The sequence below is a fragment of the Ambystoma mexicanum genome, chromosome 3q (genome assembly GCF_040938575.1).
Source record: "Ambystoma mexicanum isolate Mex_15411 chromosome 3q, UKY_AmexF1_1, whole genome shotgun sequence".
NCBI lineage: Eukaryota > Metazoa > Chordata > Amphibia > Caudata > Ambystomatidae > Ambystoma > Ambystoma mexicanum.
This window is the reverse complement of record NC_090926.1, coordinates 390,989,260-391,014,797: the sequence shown is the minus strand read 5'-3', so window position 1 is coordinate 391,014,797 and position 25,538 is coordinate 390,989,260. Positions and strand designations below refer to the sequence as shown.

Here is a 25,538-nt window from a genome sequence, read left to right as displayed (position 1 = left end):
GGATGGTAAGCCTTTTTCCTTTAGGCCCAGGATCAGATGCAGAAGACACGATGAGCGTTCTGCTGCAGAGGATGCAGAATAACGCAAAGCAAGATTCATCCATCGGGTGTGGTTTAAATAGCCTCTTGTAGTGCTTAGAAGTCTCCTTCCACAGCCACGCCTAGGTAAGAAAAGAGTTCCTGCTTTCCAGAAGAGTTCCAGTGTTCTGAACCTAGGGAGTGGCTCCTGCCCCACCCAACAGGAAAAGTAGTCCCAAACAGAAGAGGATCAGGGGTTCAACTGGCAGGTAAGTAAGCAGCATGGTCTGCTGCAGGTAAGTCCACCCAAGCATTATGAGCCCGGCGCTTGCAGCGCTGGGACTGGGCATATTTATGAGCCTGACGCCACTGGCGCCAGGACAGGGTCCAAAAGGTCCCAATTGGGACTGGCTGGCACTCGGAACCTGGGTTATGGGTCTGCTTCCAAGGGAGTTGAGTAAGTCCTGGCCTTTTGGAAGCAGAGATCATGACATTTTCCTCATGTTATGTCAGGGGTTACCTGAACCAGTACAGAGACTGATGAAGAAGTGGGGATGAAAGCAAAACCATGGGCTGAGATACAGCTGACGATAGTGCATCAATGTCGGTTGTTATAAGAGAAAAATAAGAAGAAAGATAAGTCTAGGAAAATCGAGGAAGCCAACTTAGTTCAGAAATATTTTTCTAAATTTACCATAGAAGGGGCGGTATTAACAAGCAGAGAAGGACTGGGAATGCAGGAAGCAGTGGGAGCATCGCATGTGAGCAATCAGCGGCTGATGGAACAAGGTGGATATGGGTTTTTGCCACGAGGCAGAGGTATGGGCTATAGAGGAAGGTGGATTTCAAAATAATCAAGGTGGGTTTCAAAATACACAGAATGAGAATCAGTGTATCCAGGGAGGATATAACCAATGGGGGACTTGTCAGATGGGCAGCACCCCCAGTATGTTGGACTTGTGGGACGACAGGGCACATTGTACGCATATGTGGAAGCCAAGGGAATGTACATATGGCCAATTTTCAAGAGGGGGGACAGCTTATCCTCCACAATATAGTACACAAATTAGAGAAGGGTTCGCCGAAGATCACATGCTTTATCAAACACAAGCGCCGCGAGTGCAACAGGTACAGCAACAAGAGCGAGTGCAAATCAATCCACCACAAGGGCAGTCGCAACAAGTCCCTATGCAGACACAGCAGTATGCAACCACAGGACAAGTGCTGACACCTGGAATAGGAGGGGCCACTGTGGTAGGAGGAAATCCTTTCACAGGAACAGGGATGAGCCTGTACCCATAATAGGACAGCTCACAGGGTGACTTGGTGTGTTGAGTACTATCTGTGACACCAGACCCCCAAGAGGAACCAAGGGTCGATTTGACGATAGGAGGCAAATCTTTTTATTTTCTAGGAGACACTGTAGCTACTCGTTCATGAATACAAGAGGGAAAATATCCAATGTCGGGAATTGCCATGAATGCTCAAGGGTTCTCTGGAGCTACGAGTCGAGTTACTTTTACTGATGAATTACCAGTCTCTATAGGAGAGTGTGACATGTCTGTTCCTTTGTTATATTCACGACAGACGCCAGTAAACATTTTGGGAATAGATTTAATGACCAAACTTAACATGACGAATACATTTACTGATAAAGGGATAGTGTGTTCCACTCCAGGAATACACTATTTAATCATGGGCGACTTTATACTGGTGCTCACAGGGCAAGTGGCTCTGCAAGGTGCTTCAGTAGATCCAGAGATTTTTCGATATGGAGTGAGCATTCTATTGACATGGCTACCTGGCTTAGTGGGAAAAATTGTGAGGATACCTGATGGGTTTTTGTGTAGACCACAAATACCTATGGACAAAGAGGGTTGTAAGGGAGAATTCTCAGAAATGTGCTAATTCCCTCCACCTTAGAGACCCCCAGCAACTTTGCTGGATTTTGAGGATTTAATTTTTTTAACCTGGACAGAGTGAGACTCTTTTTCCCACTCTCTCATGTATTTTAATGTGATTTTTGAGCCCTGTGTTTCTTTTGGTTGTGGAGTCTGACAAACCCCATAGGCATCATCGTTTACATTGTGTCACACAGCACCTTCAGTGCAGTGACACAGGGAAGTCTTCCAGATTTCCCAAAGGTTTAAATACCTTCTCTGGGATAAACTACTGTTTCCGAGAGCAGTAAAGTGAAATTGACTTTACTTACATTTATAACTTTCTAGACCCAGCACACACTATCTAACAATAGGGTGCTGGAGGGGTTACTTAGTAACACATTTGTCTAGCTTCTCATGTAACAATTTAATGTTATCCTTTCCTCGATGAATGGCTGGTGGCAGTGGTTTACTTTTAACTACCGTGGTGTGCATTTACTGCGGGCTGTGTTCGAAGCTGCAGTAAAGCACCCAAGGGTGCCATTTTTGGCAAAATGGCCCTGGTTGTCTTTTTTCACCATTTCTTTGCTGAAAGGTCCTTCTTGAGATTTACTCTGTGCGCCAAACCAGGTTTGGTCCCTTTGTTGGCTTTGCCTTTGGCGGGATTCACAAGTGAAGCCTGCCTCTGGCTCCAGGGTGTCTGGGGTGGGCAGGAAGTGAGGGAGGTGCCCGTAACTCCCTGTGCTTAGTCTCCTAGGAGACCCAAATGCACTCTGTAGTGACTGGCCGGCTGACTGTCCGGCAAGGACAGCCACCCTCCTGGGTGACTGACAGCTAGGCTGGAATTAATGGGAGAGAACCCGAATAAAAGGCAAGGCTTTTGGCTTGGAAGGCAGAGTCGACCACTGGACGAAGGAACCGAAGAAGAACTTAAAGAGGACGCCTGCTACAACTCCTGGACCGTTGGTTTTTCCAGTGAAGCCCTGCTGCTGTCCAGAAACCCCAAATTCGGACCGACAGAGAAGCCCCTGCAAGGAGAACTTCTCCACTTGAGTTGGTAGGACCAATCAAGTAAGCCACCTGACGTTCTCTCGGAGCTGGTTGACTTTCCACAGAGTTGCTGCTGGAAACCGAAAACACCAGAGAGAGGAACACCAGATTGTGTGCTTTGCTCTTAAGCTGGCCAAGAGCTCCAGGAAGATCCTCCAGGCTCCCAGGATGCAGGACTGACCGAGCCTGAGCCCTCTCAACAGAGTGCAGGGCCCCAGAAGCAAGGAAATCACATCTTGACAGCCAGGAACCGCAGTGTTGCTATTTGTGGTAGATGAGAGGAGCTGAAACACTGAACAATCACTTGTTTGAAGATTCCCGGTTGCGAGCAGTGACCGTCCCATTGCAGTCCAGCAGTCCCCAGAAGTATTCCCTCTTATCCACACGACTGAGGCCCAAGAACAGTAAGATCTGTAGAGCTGCTCAAAAACAGAAGTCATCTGCTGCACTTTTTCTTCTGTAAAAGTCTGAGAGAACTTACCTCTTGCTGTAGAGTTGCTTGCATCTTCTGCTACTCGCAAGTCTAACGGCTTGTGGCTATACATTAATTCTTCTTTTTCTTCAAAGACTTCTAAAACATTGTGCAAATACTTTTCTTACTTACCTTCAAAGAAGTGTTTCAGCTCATGTAGACTTTTGCCCATTGACTTTGGTTTAGCCTGTTCCACTGAATGACTCTTATTGGCTGATCTGAACGTATTTGCCTCCTTAAGAATATTTGTGGTCTCTTGTATGTTCTAATAACATTTTCCTTTGACTTACTCCTAAATGATCCTAAATACAACAGTGATATATTAATGTCCCCAGCACCCTAGCTATTGAAGTCACCTAAGGGTGTAGGTTGAGTCTGTGGGCCATCCCAAAAGGGTACCTTACTGATTTAGAGATATTAAGAGTGTGCATTTTGTTAAGTATATTTGAGTGTTACTGTTATATTGCTCCCTTCTGAAGAAGGCTTACCTAACTGACTGATAAATAAATTAATAATTGTTTATTCAAGAAGCCTTGTGTGTAAGTGTTTAATTGAATACTTGTCACTGTGAATCTCGATGTAACTCCCCTACAGCTCTTATTGACCCCTCTTGAGATAAGCCTGGCTGCTCAACATGCAACCAACCTGTGTAGTACAAGCTTATACCAAAGATTGGGTTCATATTGCCAGGAGGTTAGGGTTGTTGTAGTGCACCCAAAGGGTACACCATACAATCTTGCCTAACAAGGGGGAACAGATTATCTCTATAGAATTGGAAGCAGCCATAGTACAAAGGGAAATGGTAATGCTTGAAGGAATAGATGATGAGGGTAGACCATGTAGAACAGTAATAGATCTCGAGGAAGGGTACAGGTTGACTGACATAAATGTTGAAATGTTCTGGGAAGACCGAACAGGTGATTAAGTGGTGTTCTTTATGAGCATCACACACTGGATATGAATAGAGAAAATGTAAGTCCCACAGCGAGCGGCGATAATTCGGCAGCGTCCAGCATTTTTCTCAGGAAGACTTGGAGAAGGTGCCAAGTGTCATTTGGACCACAGGCCCTTATGACGTAGGTTTATTAAAGGGAATAGGGGGAAATCAAAATGAAGCTTAAGCCAAGAGCGATTTTATCTCAAGTAAACCAGTTCCCCATTTCTCGAGAGGCTGATGAAGGTATATTTCAGACCATTTCAGCACTGATGAAACAAGTGATTTTAGTGTCATCAGAATCGTCATGTAATACCGCGGTGTATCCGATCAAAAAATCTAAAGGAGGGTTGTGGAGATTTATGCAAGATATGAGACCGATTAATCAGATTGTAGATGCAGGGTTTCCTCTAGTTCATAATCCAGCAAAGATACTATGTCGTATCCCATTGGAAGCTCGATTTTTCATGGTGATCGACTTGAAAAATTAGTTTTTCTCTATCCCGTTGCACAAAGACTCACAAGACTTGACTTCCTTTATGTTTTGCCAAACTCGACTGAAACATACTTGTTTGTCCCAGGGGTACTGTGAGTCCCCATCAATCTTTAACAGAGTCCTACAGATGGACCAGAGGCAATATTTATCTTAAGAGTGCAGTGACACAATAGGTTGATGACATTTTAATTTGTAGCACCACAGAAGATGAGTGCAGACACAATTGTATTCAGTTGAAGACTATTCTGGCAACCAAAGGATATAAGATAGACAAGGAGAGGTTACAATACTGCCAAGAAGAGGTGTTATGCATAGGGCAGCTGTTTCACATGAAGGAAGGAAGGTGACACAAGAAAGAGCTGAGGTGATTATGAAAACCTCAAAGCCAAATACAGTAAAACAGATGCAACAGTTTTTGGGGTTATGCAACTAAGTTAGAGCCTGGGTATTTGATTATAGCACATACACAAGACCCCTTTTGCAAGCTTTAAGGAAAGCACAAGTGGATAAAATAAAAATAGAATGGACTGCGGACATAGAGGAAGGGTTTGAGGATCAGAAAAAAGCAATTTGTACAGCCCCTGTTTTAGGAATTCCCAATTATGCCGAGGAATTGTATTAGTTTTCGCACATGAATGGGACAGTCACGACAGCAGTGCTTACACAGAGAACTACGTTGAGGTATAAGTCTTTAGCGTATTACAGTGGACTTTAGAGACAGTTATGAGAGGACACTTTCCTTGCGAACAGTCATTGGCTGCTGCCGTGTTCGCAATTGAGAAGTCTACCTCTATGACTCTCTTCGTGGAGCATGCTCTGTTTGCCATTTTAGAGAACACAGAGGGTAGATTAACATCCCCAGAGCTTCAGTTTATGAGGTAATGATTTCGAACCCAACGATTAAGATTGTGAGATGTAAAATAGTGACTCCTGCCACATTTGTAGCTGAGCCAGTAGAAGAAGGCGATCATGTGAATGACTGTACTAATTTTGTTGAATTTTATGATGATATACCCATAGTGAAGGAGAATGCTTTGGCGGTAGGGGAAGTTCTCTTTATTGATGGTTCTTAGAAAATTGATCAGACTAGTGGGGAAAGGCATTTAGGCGCAGCGGCAGTGAGACATAGATTAAATGGAGAATTTGAAGTTGTAGCAAGTGCAAGGCTACCATCTCACTTTTTGGCGCAAGCAGCAGAATTAGTAGCTCTTATTGTTGCGCTCGAGAAACACAAAGGACAGGAAGTGATGGTGTACAGTTACTACACCTACGTGACGTCAGCTGTACAAGCAGGATTAGCACATTGGAAAAGGAGGGGCTACCTCCATGCGGACGTCACTCCAGTGCAACACGCATCCTTACTGGACAGGTTTATTAAGGCACTACAACTTCCAGTGGCCATTACAGTTGTTAAATGCGCAGCGCACACTGAGCAAACTGATTTTATCTCTTGCGGGAACAAAGCCGCAGATGAAGAAGCCAAAAGGGTTGCATAGTCCCCAGATATTTCGAGTTTTGATACAGAGAGTATTAAAGAAAAAGTAGTTACAACCATGTTAATACAAGAAGGGTTTAATAAATTGTCAATAACCCAACTAATGGAGATTCAAGGGAGTGCACCGCAGGAAGAGCAGGAATTATGGAAACAAAGAGGGTGTTCTTTATCCCCCACAGAAGTATTATGGCGACAAGACAGCACTAGAAAGCTGGTGATGACAGTAGCGTTATTAAAGGTTGCGCTTGAGCACCTGCATTACCCCACGCATGTAACTAGGGAGTGTCCTGCTGCTACAATTGCAGAAGACTGGTTCATTCTGAATTTTCTGGAGCACCTTGCACTATTTATGGCAAACTGCATTGTGTGTCAAAGGTTTAATGCTGGGCATACACTGGGACAGTTTGAGGGGTAATACCTCGACCGAATGGTCTGTCAGCATTTACATATCAAATATGTCGATATGCTGCAATTATGTAATGTATTTAGGTATCTATTAGTGGTGGTGTGTCCCTTGTCTAAGTGGATTGAGGCAGGTCCATGTACACACCCTGATGCCAATTGCGCAGCACAATTTTTAGTGTGCGAAGTCTTCCCGAGATGGGGTGTGTGTGAAGTGCTGAGATCTGACAATGGGCCACATTTTGTTAATGAGCTGTTTGAACAAATAGGGCTTCTACTGAATATAAAGCACACATTTTCTTCTGTTTATCACCCACAAGCAAACAAGCTATGTGAGATACTCAACGGCCTCTTTAAAGAAAGGATTGCCAAGAATAAATTGAATTTGAAGAAGGAAGGGCTATATTGCCTACCCTTTGCTTTATATGCCCTTCGGAATCAGCCAGCATCAGACCATCAACTCACCTCTGATGAACTAGTGACAGGGCGGCATATGAGAACGCCCATCAATCCTCCATCTAGAAGTAAAGGTGATGCCCAGAGTGTAGCTAAAACTTTAGATGATGAATTCCATGATTATTTGACCTCTACCATCTCTCTCATTTCAGATCAAGTCAAGCGCCAGGGTGATTTGTTCTCAGAACACAGAAGAAGACAATTCAACAAGCGACTTACTACAACTACTACCAGCACCTAAGTTATATGTTGGAGACCTAGTTCTTATTAAAAACTTTACTAGAACGTGGCATGGGCCACAATTCAATGGTCCCTTTTGCAAAAAGAATAAAACCCCTTCAGCTGTGAAGGTCCAGGGGAGATGAGCTTGGCTTCACCTAGGGGATGCAAAAGACTGTAAAGGTGACACCCACCCTCCGCCATTGCTGATCCAGAAGCAAGACAAGAAGAAGAATTTTAGCATGTGCAGACTCGATCAATGATGATGAAAAAGGAGGATAAAGCAACTGTCAGTGGCTAATACATATTTTGCATTTGAACTAAAATTTAGTGGACACTCCTTATAGATATCCTGGCAGGAGTGCAGAGACTGGCTCAGAATTTTAGACATTTCGAAAATTAACTTTAGAAGCACATTGACGTATCAAAGTTATGTCGAGATGTCAGTTCGTGATCAGAAATTGGAAACGTGATCAGTATCCAGATTAATGTCTTGGCGAATAACTGTTTGGTTAACCACATGGTACTTACAGATAGTGATGTGCATCGGCTTGTGCTTGCTGTTTTTGTATTTATACTTCAAGCTTATCCTGCTCTTGTCATTAGCCACTTTGATGTTTACACTTTTTTACAGGATCCTAAAAATGGCCCTCTGATCAGAAGGCTCCTCATTGCAATAATTGAGCACATTTTACAGTTGCAAGTATAAAGAAATTTGATGATTGTATTAAAATTGAGAACTATAGAAACTGGCATGGTTCTAGAGAATGAACGAGTGCAACAAGTACCAGGATGGTGCGAAAAGTGGAAGCCTATGTTTTTTGTGCATCATATATATGCCTGTACGATGACTTTTTGTCTTTATGTTTCTCATGTTTCACACTCTCCATCATGTTAGTACTCCTGCTAAGGCAGAGGTCCCTATGCCGCTCCCCACTATGAGAACTGCTTTTGATTTGCTTCATGATTATTACACAAACTTTGCATATGGGAGACATAAGAGAAATGCAGAGGAAGGTAGTGAGGGGATAAATACCTATCTAGCCAATGCAGCACACTTGGCTAATAACATGTGGTATCAGCACATGAGAAAGGTGGGAGAGAGAACATCTAAGGGGAGTTGCTACGCCTGCGCTCTCATACCCTATGCCATGAATACAGTACAAACTTTACTTTCCCGAGAAGCTCCAGAACACGATGCCAGATGCGTCCTTCATCTTGCAGCATGTATGGCTAGAGGACAATTTCAGGGAAGTTGGGCTACTTTGCGATGGAGATCGAAATGGTAATTTCCATACCATACCAGGATGATTATATCAAGACAACACTGATGGAAAAGGAAACTGGATGGAAGAGCAAGATGCTTGAACAGAACGAGGGGGGTCATTGAAGAGATGAAGAGAATGAACTGCCCTGATGGGACAGAAATAGCTGGATCGGCTGGATGTTGACAGCAAACTCAAGTCTTAGTCAAGTCAATGGATGAGTGTCTTTTTTTATTAAATATATTCCCTCTACTAGTAAGAGCTACAGGGAAGTCCTGAAGAAAGCGGAGAGTTGGTCCATACCCGCTGAAACTGGTAGACAAAAAAGTGGCTTGGCCTGACGAACCAATCCCCAGAACTCATTTAGAACACACTATGGGCCTGTAGTAAGATTCACTTCCAGTCATTTTATCTATTCTTTCAGTGTCCAGAGTATCAAGAATGAGACATTGAGAGATCCATGAAAAAATTACTCTCCATATGAGTGTAATTAGCTGCTTGTTTTTACACACTGTGATAAGCCACACCACATGGAGACAAGAACATTAAACTTATTTACACTGATTTCCATGACCAAGTGTGCACTTCATTTTTAGCATTTTAGGAAAGTAATGAGATAGGACAAGGAGAGCGTTTTTTCAATCCCCTAACCTTTGTAGGCGACGCAGCAGCGCACCACTAGGGTAAGAACATCTACTTTAGGGGCAGAAAGAGTTCTTTACAGGGACAGAAAGTTAACTGGAGTGAGGATGAACATGTTAAATCAGCTGGCACCCTGAGGGGGGTGATGAAGTTCTGGACTCCGAAGAAGCACTTCTTCAAGAGAAAATACCCATATGTGGAAACTGATGAAGAGGTGGTCGATGACTCGACCGGAGAAGGGAATGTAGAGGAGCAGTTACATCCCTATGCAGGAAATCCCCCCCCCCACCGCCTATATGTTGCAAACCTGAGACTCTGTCATTCTTAACATCAGCAGTTGTGTCAATTCCGCAGTGTTTATTTAAAAGAAGATATCCACTGAGAAAACCCTATCAAATGTATCCCCGAAGAGACGACAATCTGAGGGAGGAACTCCCTGAAGGAATATGAAAAAGAGAGAAAGAGGAGCTGGTGACATCACAAAAGACCAGCATGACGCCTTGAAAATACTGGCTGAAGACAAGGTACAGACCTTACAGAAACTAATGACGAAGTTAAGAATCAAGGAAATTTTATATGCGAAAAGGAGATTGCACGTGTGAGAAGCACTGCAGAAAATGCAAGCTGTTTAATAACTGTAGATATGCTGTAATGCAAGTAGATTAAGGAATCTTAGAAGCTGGCTATAAGTAGTGAATAGACCGCAGGCGAAGACGCCATTGTATAGAAGCTGGACATGAATTTTAGTAAGCCAGGACCCATGAAGAAGAAAGGCTGAGAACTGTGTTGGAGCACGAATAAGCTAAAATCGTGGACAAGCCTGGAAGGGCTGTCTAGCCTGGTGTCAAAGCTGAAGCAGCCAAGGCCAGTTATCTATTCTTGAAGGCAGTGATTGTGCAAAGCTGAATCATCCCTTGTTAAGGTGCAAAGAAAGGACACCATGCGTGCAAACTTCTTTTTATTTAAGACATTTAAATGCTGCGAAATAGACCAAATTGTGGTCTCCTGTCACGTGAGTCAAGGATGGAAATAGAGTTTAGCATGGAGTTCTAGAACAACGATAGTGCGTGCTCGCACTCCCATATATTCCCAGAGACCAGAATACTTTGCAAGGTCAAGTTCAAAGACAATCTTCATGGCAGAAGGCATGGGTGATGAGAGATGTTGGGCATATTGGGTTGGGAGGTAAAGTCAAGTCCACCTCCTGGCACCTGGGTCTGAGCTTATGTGCTGCTAAGTGAACCGAATGTTCCAGACTGGCACAAGTGAGCCAACCAATTGTAGAGGGCCATATAACAAAGGGCCTTATAGTTTGAAGACCAATGATATACTGTGTACTTAATAGTGTTGAAGATGACATTTTTTAGAGGTAGGTATAAGTTGTCCACCTGACAGTAGATAACAAATCACAATCCCACCCCTTATAGAAAGTATACTTAGATGATCCCCTTGAACCTACCACAATCCCTCGTCTATTTTTCTTATTTGCTACGTATTATGTATTGTCTGAATAAAAGGATGTTTTCATGAGAAATGCATTGAGAACCAAAGCGAACGTCTGTTGATGTCCGTTGTAACTCCTTGTTTTAGATAATTGTTCGTGAAAGAGCAACCTTTGCTGGTTCGATTATATGGTGTCAGAGTTATTCTGCATCCTCATCCATTGCATGCACGATACCCTGATGCTCAGCAGAACCTAATTGATAATGACGCATGTCCCCTCCATGCAATTGGCACTTTAACAATTACATGACGTGTATTTGAACCTTTAGAACAGTTGTTAGATGCCATCATATGACCATTAATTCAAAATATATCTGCCTATTTGCAAGACACAGGTGATTCTCGAGGAAAACAATGGGAATTCCTGATACTTCCACAAATTATTTATTATTTACAATGGATGTAGCCAGTCTAAAAACATCCACACCACACAACAAGTGTCTTGAGGTGAATTAATGTTTTCTTTTAAAATATGACAATATTGGAGCCGATAATGTATTTGTAATGCAGTTATTGAAATTAGTTTTGTTCAACGCTATTTTTTCGTTCTGAAGAAACATATTATTTACAAACATCAGCAACATCTATGGGAACATGTTTACCATGTTTGCGTGTGCTAGGGTGTTTATATTTACTACTTTGAGACAAAGAAGGGTTTGCAAATGGGTAATTGGAAACAAAAACTACTTTACAAAAAATACCTTGTGGTATTGTATGAGTCTGGAGTGACTCACCAGTTGAATTTATTTTTCTCAACATTTAAACACATTAAACCAACGTATCAAATTCACAATGGAAATGAGTGCAAAGGAAATTCACATTCTAAATATAACATTACAATGTAATCAGGCTTGAATCAAAACTAGTATGTTTTCTATGCCAACAGACAGGATTTGCATTGAAGTCACCTTTTATGCATCAAAACAAATTGAAGCAGATAAAACAGAATTCTGTAATAAACAGAATACACCAGTGGAATAATTTATTGAGAGAGGAGTGACAGACACTTCAGAGGAGGCCATGGAAGGGAGTGGAGAGCTTTGGGGGATATGGGAAGCCACCAGCTATGTGATGCAAACCTAATAGGTGGTATAAGAGGGCTTCTCCGGATAGCTCATTGTCACCCCACCACAACACTGTAGTCACCCCTTAATGATGATTTCCCTAGTATAGCCCAACAGGAAATACATTGCATGTGTAATGAGGGAGGGTACCCCATGGGGCATCATTCAGAGTTGAGTAGTGCTAAGGGGAAGCACTCCAGAGAAAATCAGCCCCAGGGAATCTTTATACAGAATACTGTGCACATTCCAAGTCAACCACTAATGCCAGGTTCAATCTGTGGGACCACGTGTGGAGTTGGATTTCTCATTGAGAGCACTTTGGGTGCTCAAGTCAAGCAGTGGATCCCAAGCCTAAGGCAAAGCGGAAACCCACAGAGAAGTGAAAACATACAGTGCATATGGACGCAGCATGGACTCTTCATCTTAGTGAGCAAGTGAAATTGTTGGAGGCCACAGTAGCCAGAATGCAGGGATGCCCTGCCACCATGATACTTGAGTCTGACCCTAGATGAAGGACACTCTATTTGAGCTCTTGGGCAATGGTGGCAGGACCGTGAGCCAAATTGAATCATCAGAGACACAAGGTGGGGAAATTGGATAAACACATGGGTAGCAGGCACAATCACTTTTTCCGCACTAATAACACAAACACTGACTGATGGGAAAACTGACTCGCCAATGGGAGCTCTGAATGGAACAATTTGTGCCAAAGCCTCAATCTAAAAAAAGAGGCACGTACCACTCAGTCCTATGGGAGTTAGGACAATGTTCCAGAGAGTTTGTCCTTTAGTGGTAAGAAGATCAGGGGAAGCACAGGTGGAGAACAGGAGTTTGCCAAGCAAAACAAGCCATGCTAAGAAACAGGAGATTACTAAGCCAGCTAGGCCACACTGAGAGACAGTTAAGACATGCAGTAGAAAATAGAGCAAGATGCCTTATGGAGAGATGGCTCAGGAGCTTGCAGAGGCGTCTGAAGAGAAGGGGTGAGAGAGTTGCCTGCTGAGGTCTCTAATCCAGTTTCTGGTTGTAGCTGCTGCTTTCTCCAAGCCTGATCCAGCCATCGTAGGAACGTAGGAAATTCTATTCCCAGGATCCATTTTTCTGCCAAACACAGCCTTACTGCTGTTTCCACTGGGATCCTCTTGTCATCAATCTAGACCTCTACTTGTTCCTTCTGATAAATCTCCCGGCACCCATGAACACATGTGACAGAGGCCATCCTTTTGTTCAGTGCTTCGGGAGGACTGCTGGCTGTGGTTGTGCTACCGCCTCTTGTCTGAGAGGTCATCAGAGAGAAAGGTGGGACACAAAAGTGTATTTCAGGTGTTTTATTTCAAACAGCACTGCAAAGATCCCTTCTGTCCAGGGGCAAAACAACAGACGCAATAATGCAATAATGCTCCAGTTGACTCCCCGGCGTGAAGCATTTTGACTTGCAGGGTCTCCACCCATCTTCCTTTCTTACTCTACCACCTTCTCAGATTGTTTTGTTTGTGATCCTCCACCTGCTCTGTTCTCTTCCTTATCTGCATTCCCCACCTCTATCGCACTCATTTCTCTAATTCTGTCATCACTCTTCCTTGTCTATATCCTGCTCTGCCTTCCTCTCCCTTCTTCTCCTCTCCTCATCTCTTACCTTCAACTCTACCGTCCTCTTTCTCTGCCCCTCCACTCTTCTCTCCCCACTCTGCTCTTTTCTCTTTCCCACTTTTCTCTTCTTCCCCTTCACCTCTGATCTTCTCTCCTTTGCTCTTTTCCTATCCGCCTTTCATTGTTTTGCCTCCCTCCTCCTCCCACGCTTCACACTCTCTCTGCCTTTCTTCCTCAATGTACCACTTTGCCCTACCCTGTACCCCATTCACCACACTTCAGACTTCTGGACTCCCCTCTAGTCTCAATCCCTTTTTATCTCCATGACCCAGGACATGAACGAGTGAATTCATGTGTAGTTGGGTATGAGTGGGTTTTGTGGTTGCGTGTGAAACGTTGGGACTAAATATTTTCCAGCGCCCCTAATTGGCTAGCGTACCACCCAGTGGGTCCACCAGCCGACATTATTTGACCTGAGCCCACCACCTTGGATTAATACTGCTGGTATTGCTGCTGCCAGTGAGGACCGGCACTCTACTTACTTTATAGCTGTTCACGATTAAAGACCTTTCATATAACTACAACAGTGTGGGAATGAGTGCTGTGTGAACGAAACTCCGAAACCTATGTTTCACTAAACCTGTTATCCCTATTTTTATTGTGCGGTCCACAAACACCCATAGAAGCTGCTACGATTAAGTCATGAACCTTTCCCCAATTCTCTATTAGTTTCGCACAGAGTGGTTTATTACACACAGAGCAGGCGGTGGTCGCTGGCCCCCATGGTCACACCAGAACTATCCCCTACCCTCCACCCTGTTTGTGACAGAGACAAGCCTCTCTGATAGTGACATATAAGCCAATCACAAACCTAAATATCACAAACTCTTTTTTGTCTACTTTTGGCCAGATTTCAAAGGAATCACTGGACTATTTTGTGCCAAACTTGCAAAAGTAAGCTTTTCAAAACAGGAGCTCGCACCTTGTGAAGATTTGGTGCAAACCTGGCCAATGGTACAAGGTATATGTGAGAACAATCTTTCACCCAGGGGAAATAAGAAATGGGACATAACATTTTGGGTAACCCGCATCATTTTGCCTCCCCTTGACAAAATCCCATGAAACTTTTCTGGAAAATTCAAACTTCAATCTCAATCTTGTTGGAAAGGTTTGGGAAGATTCACTGAATGGCAAAGTTATAAACATCAGAAAAAGTGTGCTTTTTGTCAGTTCAGCTTACCATAACCATAACTACTGAGTCCCTGCCGCTGAGGTATTCGAAGAATTATTGGTGCTGAAGCTTGGGAATGAGATGCATTGTCACAGTTGTGCATCAATAGAAATAGTGTAATAGCTGGAGGTGCTGCAGACAAGACATGCTGGATGAAAACATTGAGGGCCCATGCATATGTTTTGCAGGGACATAACACTGGATACTGTGGTTAAGACAGTCTTTCTCCCATCAGCTGCTCCTAGACCGAGACTGTGGTCACTCACGAAACCCCAGTCCGAGCATGCATGTGTATATGCTTTTTGAAATGCACTTCTCTTACCATGATTGACCTGCTCCATTGCTGTGTGCTGTGGGCTGGTATTGTGATCTGATGATCCTAGTGTTGTTGAGATGTGCTTCAACAGAGGCCCTCTTTATGATGGAACGCAGAGGAGTCCGTGGGCTGGTGCACCCACAGTCAGTGTGATTGAGGAACATCATTGAAACCAGCTTGGGCTCCTGGGTTGGAGGGATTGTTATCTCAATTAGCTGAAAAAGAAACAGAGGAGCCATGAAGAGGAGAAAAGAAAGGGTCTGGGGGAATGGCGCACAATAGCAGCATGACATACGGTGCAGAAAGACAGAGGGAGTACATCACCAATAGCCAGCTTGCTGCGTCCTTATGGTTAATAAACACCTGGTTTAGGTTTCTTTGTCTCCAACTTTGATAGCATCATGCACCAGTGAAAACAGACATTGGACTAAGAGGAGCAGGGGCACCCACCTGTGTCAAGGGGATCCCCTTATGAGCACCACGTAATCAAGCGTGCACCCACTGGCCTGGCCTGGCCGCAAAGCAGTGTTTCAAAAATAAAAGGCACGCAGGCATGCGCTGCATGCCATGCCTTCCCCATGACATTGAGGCGCTACATACTGCTGCTCACCGGCTGCTTGATAACAAAACTAGAGCCCGCTCAGGCGCCTGACTAGTTACCCAGTGCTGCATTGCCCGCCCGAACTGAGAGAAGATCACCAAATCATCAGTGCATGATCTTGAAGGCAAGTTAAAACAAAAAGAAAATGTGTGTGTGTGTGTGTTTATTTGTATGTATCGTATTGCAAATTGTGTGTGCAAGACTGAACACAAGTGTGTATATGTTTGTGAATGCAGTAATTGATATGCAAAAGTATTCAATTGTTGAATTACCCTGGTGACTTTTAAACGTAAAACCTCCTGGAATGTCATGCAAAAATCTTCCATTGACTCATCGCAATCCGCGTTGGTTTTTGTATCAGTCATAATAGGGTACGGAATGTCAAGGCTGTGATCCTCCATGCTGTCAAAGATATGATCTTGAAGGCCGGAGCCTAACTTTAGTTCTTTTACGGAAGTATTCTGCCCTTCTTTCCTTTTACTATTGTAAAAGTTTATCAAAAATGATAGGCCTCCCACAGCATTTGACAAATGCAAAATGTATATATGTGGGGAGTCATTGAAAATCAGTTTAATATTAAACCAGTGAGAATTTAACCAAAGTTTCTAAACCACCATAATACCTAAACCTTTGTTTCTTTGTTGCCATATGTAGTAAAACTATCCATTTATAGAGAATCGTTAGCCCATGACTCTTGTAAAAGCACCAGAGCACAAGTATTAAATACATTTCTAATTTCCACATTATCCCATTTGTCCCTGTACCCCACAATGGACCAAGAGATCAGGGATAAGCATACCAAATTAATACCATTGACATCACACTGATCATGAAAACATTGGCCCATATCAGCTGAAATCCCTATGCTACAATCAGTGCTAGGTGGTAGTGGGTCAAGCTGAAGACTAAAAGGACGCTGACCAGAAGGATGATTTGCAGGTGGAACAACTGAAGGGCTCATATATCGGCTCTATTTGTTTCGAAGAGAATTTTATCAATTGTAGAAAGAATTTTAAAATTATGTTCTGTTAAAACAATGCCTGGCCCACTCATCTTACAAAGCATAGGGGCTACAGAGGGAGTACTTTGTTTCACAACATTTCAAGTATCAGAAGTTCTGATACTTGGAATGTTGTGAAACAAAGTACTCCCTCTCCAGCCTAAGGTGCATCTGTTGTTTTGGGGCTATGTAGAAGAGGGTCTTCTTTAGTATTTCCTCAGTTTATCAACTGGCCTGGAATGTATGGAATAGAAATAAAAATAGCAGAGCATTATGCTCCTGCTGGCACTGTTATACTTATTAATATCGGTGCCCATTGCATGTTTCAAAAGCTGTTGTTCTGAAAAAGTAACAACAACACAGTCTCCTATCATCGACTTTTTAGGATGATTTGAGCCCATCCAACATACCAATCTAGCCATCAGAAATTCAGGTGTTTATCTAATGAGTCGCTATATTTATATTTACTACGGAGAGTGTTGTTTCTATTTTGTGATGTGTGATGGGGGAATACCAACTATAACCCCCAACAAGGGAGGCAACGTCCGGGGGTAGATGCAGTATGGGGGCGGCATTCAAGTGGTTATAAAGCTGAAGAGAAAAAGTAGAGGTGGTATCACTGGTCAACAAAATAGTCGTTTTCCCAGTTGAAAGCGTGCAAAATATGAGTTTTGATTTGTGCACTAGCTATTAAATTAGGTTTACAGGGGTTAGAAACCAACAGCTCTGATGTTTCTCTGTTTGAAATTGTATCATGAATTGCACTGGAATTAATAGTTAATTTAGAATGTATTAGGTTCCTCAGTGAATCATCGATGATAAAAGTTTCAAAAGTTGTCTGTTTAAAAGTCTTCAAAAAGAAACAATGAGTCAGAGTGGTAATCATTTTACCCATTTTGATTTCTAACCCAGATAAAATATTCGACTGGTTAGCCATTCCGTTCAAATGGTCAGTCTGCAATCCACTGGGACTGTCACTTATCGTTTCAGATGGTAGTGGTTCTAACCTGTTGTTAGACACAGGCGGAAGACAATCAGTCTTTGATACATGGCCATTTGTAACCGCTTTGGCACTCAATTAGCCTCTTTCTTGCAAGCCTGTGCTAGGGAACAGGGGAAAAATATCTGTAGTACCATTAGGCAGTGCTGCTGAAACTGTTACTGTGAGTTCGTCGTTGGTCTCATTGATCTTGTTAATATTATTAGCCTTTTTAGGCTCATTGACCAGGTTGGCACTGGTCTCAAGTACGCCGGTTTCCAATTTGGCTTCAACTCTGGAAATTTGCTGGCATAGCACTTGAGACTTCTTTCAGGTAAGCATCCAGCGTTATCGTCAAGGAATTTGTTAGTCGATCACATGGTGACTTCCTTAGTTTTGTAGCCGAAGAGTGGCTAGGTGAGGTTAGGTGTTTTACATGTCCCCATTGCATATGACAATGAGAAATCAAGGCTTCCCACAATCACCAACCACCACAACCACAGTGTGAGGTTAAACACTGAGTACACAACACTGTACTCAGGTGTCTTGCTGCACAGGCTTCACATGGAAAAAAACAGATTGGCACTCACGATCAGCCTTCAGGGGAAACCTCCAAGCTATCAGGCCAGCCGGTGTTGACCCACAGGGAGCATCCCGCTCATGGCTCGGCTGTTGCTTGCAGAAATGCAGTGATCCTTTGAGCGCCTCCAACTTCTCCCTCGCAACTTGCAGCGTCATGCGATCCCAGCCAGGGGACAACCAACAGCGGGACCAGCCACTCCCGGCTTCGCTCTGATAGGGCTAAATATACAGATTTGTCAGGGACTTCATGGCGCAGTCGCTAACAATGGTCTTAAGAATGTATGTAGTAAAACTCAAGGCGACAGCAAAATATGGCTCTAGCTTATGGGAATTTACTAACCTGCCATGACTACAGAGAGAAGAAAAGCCCTTTTTTAAAAATGCTCCTCGCTTTACCATCTGCCGCCCCTACTTTTTCTGCTCATGGGAAATTGGGCATATTGCAGCTTGAGGGTGACTTATATTGTGATCCAGTGAAGCTCTGGATCAAAATATGGTTTAGGGATGAAGCTGTATTGTCACAACTGATAGTAAATCCTGTTATCACACGTGAGGATAACTGTTTGTCCATTGCCTAGATATTGTTTGTGAGAAAATGTCTTGCCAAGATAAATGTGGGTGATTATTTCATGAATTCCAACTTCTATAACAAAACAAATAGGTGCTGAAATTGTGGGGAATTTGAAAACATCCCTATTAATGGAGCATGAAGAACGCAAACTAGCTAAAACAGCTAACAGAGCACTTGTCTTCTTATCAAATGAGGTAGTTTGATTATATGATTTGGCTCAATTTTTAATTTGAGCGAAACTTGCTCATTACGGAGAGATTCAATCTATTACCACTCAGAGCTGTTACTGGAAAATGGTATAATAATAATACATTTGTAATATAGCACTACACACCCACACGTCTCAGAGCGCTCAAATAACAGAAGACATTATTATCCCACATAATGGTTCTCATTGTATCGACCTCAGAAGGATGAAAGGCTGAGTTGACCCTGCTGGGATTCAAACCTGCCAAAGCAGGCTGCACACAGATATATGGGGCGAGCGCTTAGCTCGCTGTGCTATCTGAACGGTTAAACAAAGATACATTGAGCCTTTACGAGACAATTTGTCTAAAATGTAATGCAGACGCAGAAGACTTTTTTTTCTTTTGCCCTGCACATTCAAATATCAGGAATTGGCACCGCTGTTGCAGAATATGGCCACTAGACAATGTATACCAGCAGTATATGAACTTTTGTTGGTTGAGTCCCCACTGATTGCCTGGACTCTGTTTAGATATCTTAGACAGGCATTAAAATGAAAAAAGGTGTTTATGAATTGTTTACTACAACCAGATCAGTTTTAAGAAACTGCTTATCCACTATATTTTAATATTTAAGAGTATGAACGTAAACTCCTTTTTAATGTTCATGTGAATATATTGTAAAGGTGTATATTCAAGAAATTATCTTTCATGATTTTTATATACCATGTATTTATGTTGTTATATTGTGATTAATGTTGTATAAGCACTTTAATGGATCTGAAAGTTCTGAATAAAGTATATTGAATTGTATAGATTTGTGTGAGTGAATCCATGTGGGTGTTCATCTCGGTGCAAGAATGATTGATGCATGTGTTTGGCGGCGGGCAGGGCTGTATCATGAATGTTATTTAGAGTTACAATGCTGGCCTATTTTGTTTGTGTAATGTCACCAAAGTGCTAGATTGTAATTTCCGGTATAGAATGCGGGCGGCAGCTTCATAAAAGTGATTTACAGTGGCCATACTATCACAGTTTATGACCACAGCTTCATGAAAGTGATTTACAGTGACCATACTGGAAAGAGTATGGCTGCACCATCAAGTGATTTGCACTGGGAATGCTAGCATAAATTATGGGCGCAAGTTCATGAAGAAATTGATATTGGCAGTGCTAGCATATGGTGTAGGAACAGGCACAAACAAGTTGCAAAATGTGCCTGTGCATTAATGGTAACATGGCACTTAGTAGGTTTTTTCATGTGTTACTCTAGAGAACTAATTGTAAATTGTTTGGCTTTTCACCCCATTATTCTCAAATATTATGCTGTAGAATGCTCCATTTCAATACATTATTTAAAAGGTTTTCTTGGGATGGGGACCCGCACTTACAAACCTCCCACCCCTTATCCTACTTGGGCTCCTTCACTCTGCTCGGCCTCTCATGCTAATTTGTGAGAGATCTTAATGCCACTCCACTAAATATATTCACATGCCACCACTGGCCCTCAATCCTTTGCAAAGCCAATGTCCCCTCTGGAGCTGCATGCTACCATGGCACCAAAGGTTTCCTTCACCGCTAGCATGCACATAATAATATTACTGGCCACACACAGTGGCAGCTGGTACATTTGGGCACCAGGGGTCAGATGCCACCCCTTGTTTCAATGCTAGGTTTAAGATGTAAGGTTTGATCTAAAAACATACATCTTTCACCTAGTGCAGAATGCAGCAGCATGATCATCATAATATGGTTGCAGCTCCCACTATGAAACTAGCAGTGTGTGCTTCTTGGAGCCAGAAATAATCAATCACTGTAGTCTCATCTACTCACAACACAACAGCCATGTGACGATTTATTGAGCAATTTCATCCCAGTGAAAGGAATGCCCATCATGTATGGAAAATAGCTTTTAAGAATTCTAAGCAAAATGTCAGAGTCATGTCAAAGACAACATCTCCTCTCTCCCTCCGGCTCTTGCTGACTTCTGCAACCACTCGTTAGCATCTGGCTCTTTCCCTTCTTCTCTCAAGCACTCCCTTGTCCACCCCTCCTAAAAAAGCCTTCTGCCGACTCTTCGTGTCCGGCCAACTACTGCCCTATCTCTACTACATCCATCCTTGGGAAACTCCTGGTGAAGTTGGTCATCCCCCAACTGACCCAACACACTGAGCTCGTTGGTTGTTCACATGACCATCAATCTGGATGTCGAGCATCCAGAGGAATGGAAACTGCTCTCCTAAAAACCTGTGCAGAACTTCTTGCAAATCTTGACTCTAACTCTCCTGCTATTCTCATTTTCCTTGACCTCTCTTCCGCCTTCGACACAGTTAACCATTCTATCCTCATAAAGTGGCTCCAAGATACACTTGGTATCTCAGACCGGGCACTGGATTGGTTGACCTCCTTCCTTACTGACCGCCCTGCCCAGGTGCTCCTGGGCTCCTTCTCCTTCACCACTCTCTCTACTTGTGGTGTTCCCCAGTGCTCTATCCTCGCGCCTTGGCTTTTCAACATCTACCTAGCTCCGCTTGCTCATTTAATCTCTGCCTTCTCTCCCCATTTCCAGTGTTACGAGATGACACACCTTTGTTTCAGGTTCCCCTCTTCCACCTCCTCCTCTTCTTCCTCTATCATCGCTGACTGCCTGTCTGCTATTCAGTCTTGGTGCACTGCCAATGATCTCTGGCTTTATACCAGTAAGACTGAGATACTGCCTATCTGGACACCTGCTCACCTTTCCCTCCTGCACTCTGGCCGTGCTCTATGGGCTCATACCTCTCTCCCTCCACTGAGTACAGAAACTTCTGGGTCGTCTTTGACTCATCTCTCTCCTTTATTCCTCACATCTTGAACCTTGCCAAGGAGGCCCACTTTCAACTTCATCTCCTTGGAGGCATTCTCCCTTTCCTCACTTTCCACATGTAGCTCAATGTCTCTAGATCTCTGGTCCTCTCCAGGCTTCATTACTGTAACAGCCTCTTCCTCAACCTGCCTCTTTCTTCACTCCGTCCTCTTTAACTAATCCAGAATAGGGCTGCAAGCCTTATCCTTGACCTCAAGCCCTGGGACTGTATCTCTCCAGCTCTAAATTCTCTCCACTGGCTCCTGGTTGCTGCAAGTGCTGCAAGATTCAAATTCAAGACCCTCTGCATCATCCACAAGGCTGTCTGGGGCCTGGTACCACGCTACCTGAAACTCGCCTTTACTAAATACTCTCCTTCCAGACCCCTTCGATCTTCTTGCCCCCACTCCCTGCTGATCAAACGCTTTTCCAAGTAGAGAGCTGGAGGCAGATCTCCCTCCTCAGCTGGCTCCCTCCTATGGAACAGTCTCCCTCCCTCCCTTTGTCTTGAACCGGACCACCTCAAGATCTGCAAACAACTCAAGACCTTTCTCTTCTCCTCCTCCTTCCCTCTCTCCCTCCCATGCTAACCATCCCCTCTGTTGCTGTAATTGGCGGCCTGGTCATTCATGAGTCCAACGGGGTCTTGGCCTTCTGCCCAATCTCCCCCAGCACTGCCCCCTGAGCCCAAACCCACCTGTCGGGTGTTTTATTTGCATCTGCCCGCACCTACCTGTTGGGCGGTAAACCTACCTCTTCGCCCAGGATGTCTCTGCCCATGCACTTGCCTGTTGCCACCCCAAAAGGCAACACCACCTCTTCCTCACTTAAGGGACCCTAACAGCACTTAGCCTCACCCCCCACTTCCTTCTTTTCCTTTTTTCGTCTCACTGCACTTGCATGCTCTGAATGTTACACGGCCTAGTAGGACTGCTATTTCTTTCTATTTACTTATTGTTATTTCCATTGTTTATTTTACTCCCTTGTTCCCTTTCCTGTGCCTTGTGGCACTTTGAAAAACTGTCTTGTTGTATAAGCGCCTTATAAATATCTAATAAACAAATAAATACAATCTTTGTCGGGCAACAATAGAGATCATTCAAAAACATCAGCATGGTGAAAAATTGTTTTATTGCTTGGACATCCTTGTGGATCAATCCATGCATGACCCCCACGGGCCCTAAGATCTCACAAGATACTGAGGCTGTGGAATTTGCCTTTGACTCCCACCAAGGAAGATGGACACAAAAAGTTCTTGAAGGCTCTTTGACATCTGGTCAAACATTCTGGAAAAGTTATGCATAGGATAGACGTATTAAAACCACACGGGTCCTCAAAAGAATGTATGGGCTAATCAACAGATTGGCTACACGTTTCATGCTACTTTCACTGAAGAATTTGCAGTATACTTGACCGATGTTGCCAATGGTAGCAGGTAGACACTAACTGTGATATATTAGACAAAATAACCTGTGGCACATTGGGTGCAATGTTTGCAAATCATAAGTGTATTTTACCTTTTCTCTGTGTCTGGATATGTTTTCCAATTCCAATGTTTTCCAATTCCAGAGTATTTTCATTTAAAACATTAAAACAACTTGGAATATAAGATCGCACTGCTCACCGTTTTGCTGATTGAGGTCTGGCTGGTGTTAATGCAGCTGCTCCCTTCGCGGCTACAGCAACCTCCGCACCGGTGCACAGTCACACACTTTGGGATGTAGAAGGTGTTGCTAGAAGAGGCTTGGTTCTCTGCAGACACTTGGACACACACCTCTCGGGGCCTGCAGACGGTCCTTGCCAGCTCTGCCTCGACACCTGTGCCAAGGAGGAAGGAGATGGGTGATGGCCTCAGCATTATGGAGACACCCATTACTTTGACATTTTCTGAGCCTGGGGTGGACTCTCCTTCATCTTGACTGGTCAATTACATATGTGCTCCTGGAAATTGCTCACCTGTCCGAAGTCATTGGTGCCACAAGAAAATCTCCCTCGCCCTCTCCCGCTGCTCTCCACCCCCGACCCACCCCTAGCGGTATACAAGCCACAGTTCCCTTTTCTGAAGCAACATCTAACTTAGAGGTGTTCCTGGGCAAAGGATTGCTCAGTAGTATAAAGTAGGCCATTATACCACTTACTGGGAAATGTTAATGCTGGGTGCTCCTAAGTGAAGGAGTTGAAAGTTCAGGGCGATGCATTAATGTCTCACATGTGTGCCACGCCACTATGTGGCCGTTAACCATAGCCGGAATTGAGACTGTCTTCCAAAGTGGAGCCTGGAAAAACTTGTGTATAGGCGTCATACAAATATCCAATAAAATAAATAAAGTGTTAAACATTCGAGTCACTCTTACAAAGTTTTAAAGTGCCCAAAATGTAAACCAGCAATCAGGATAGGTGACCACAGGTGGCTGACACAGGTCAAACTAGAAACCCTGAGCGGCCAGAATCTACTAACAGTGTAAACCTGAATGTGATAGCTTGAAGGTTTTGAATTAATCACAATCTGACATTGCTCTGGGCAACCCTCCAGTCAATTGTTTTTCAGCCTGCCTGCAGTTCTAGAAAGGGAAAGGCTATTTGCAAATTGGGTGCAGTGCAACAACAAAAGAGGTAGTGAAACCCAAACTACTAGGTCACACCCCTTCTGCACGAGACCACAAGCAAGCCCAGACATGGTTCGGACTCTTTGGGTGTCAGAGAGTTTGTTTTTATGAACAGCAGGCTCTGGACTGTCACAAACCCGAGGGGGGATCAATGAGACTCATTCAATTAAATGAGGTTTTAAAGGACCTTTATTCATAACCAACAAAAGAAAAAAGCTTATCTCAGCCAAAGAATAGGAGGTCTTCTTACAGGGTGGAAAACATGCCAACAAATACTTGGATGAATTCTCCTTGAGTTGAAACAAGTATACAATAGTTAAGTCATTTTGGAACCAAATAGCTTCAATGTTCAAGCCCCCGGCACAGCAATGCAAGGAGGAAGATTGTCTTTTTACAGTTAGAGGCGGTTTGATCACTCTTTCTCACCAGTACTCTTGGCGTTGTCTTCTTTACTGACTTCAGATCAGGGAGGTCTGAGGACTGCTCCCAGCTACTCTCCAGATGTGGGCAACCACTGACACCAATACTATAATAGTCAGGCTGGCTGGGGCGTCGAAGGGTGGGACCTCCACCTCTGGTTCTGGGGCTCGCATAACACTCTCAAGCCTTCCCTTCTGGCTATACTCCTCCTGGCTCAGTCAGTCCTTTGTCTGGGGTTTGCTCTTGCTTCTTATCTCACTAGATCATTCCTTGTATTTAATTCCTGATGCTTCCTTGACAGACCATTAAGTGCTCATAAATCATCATGTCCTCCCACCGGTACACTAGATATTGGGCGTATTGTTGAGACCTTACGTGTCTGTCGTCTTCTGTCTGGTATTCTCCTCTGACATTCTCATTCCATCTTTTTCTCTCCTTAACCTCTGGGGTGTTCCTTTCCCCACCTTCTCAGTGATCCCTCCAAATTCTATGCTAGCTCTGTCCCACTCCTGTGATTGCTCCCCCCCCCGACCCATGAGGCATCTCCCTCCCATCATCTAGGGTATCTATCTCCAGTATCTCTCTCCCAGACCTCTAGGGTATCTCTTCCCAACCCTTGTGATATCTCTCTCAGATATCTCCCTCCCCAAACTCTGGGGTATCCCTCTCATTGACCTCTAAGCTTTCTCTCTCCCTGACCACGCGATTGACTCTCTC

At 43.8% G+C, this 25,538-nt stretch overlaps 1 protein-coding gene across 2 annotated transcripts in view; it reads right to left on the bottom strand.

Moving 5' to 3' along the window:
• LOC138582623 (vascular endothelial growth factor C-like) overlaps nt 1-25,538 on the bottom strand; it is a 170,171-nt gene that overhangs the window by 74,863 nt on the left and 69,770 nt on the right. For both annotated transcript variants that reach the window (XM_069654071.1, XM_069654072.1), the window contains exons 3-4: nt 23,420-23,613; nt 15,039-15,247 (exon numbers count right to left, since the gene is read on the bottom strand). In XM_069654071.1, the coding sequence (XP_069510172.1) occupies nt 15,039-15,247; nt 23,420-23,613 (403 nt within the window). The remainder of the gene's footprint in view (nt 1-15,038; nt 15,248-23,419; nt 23,614-25,538) is intronic.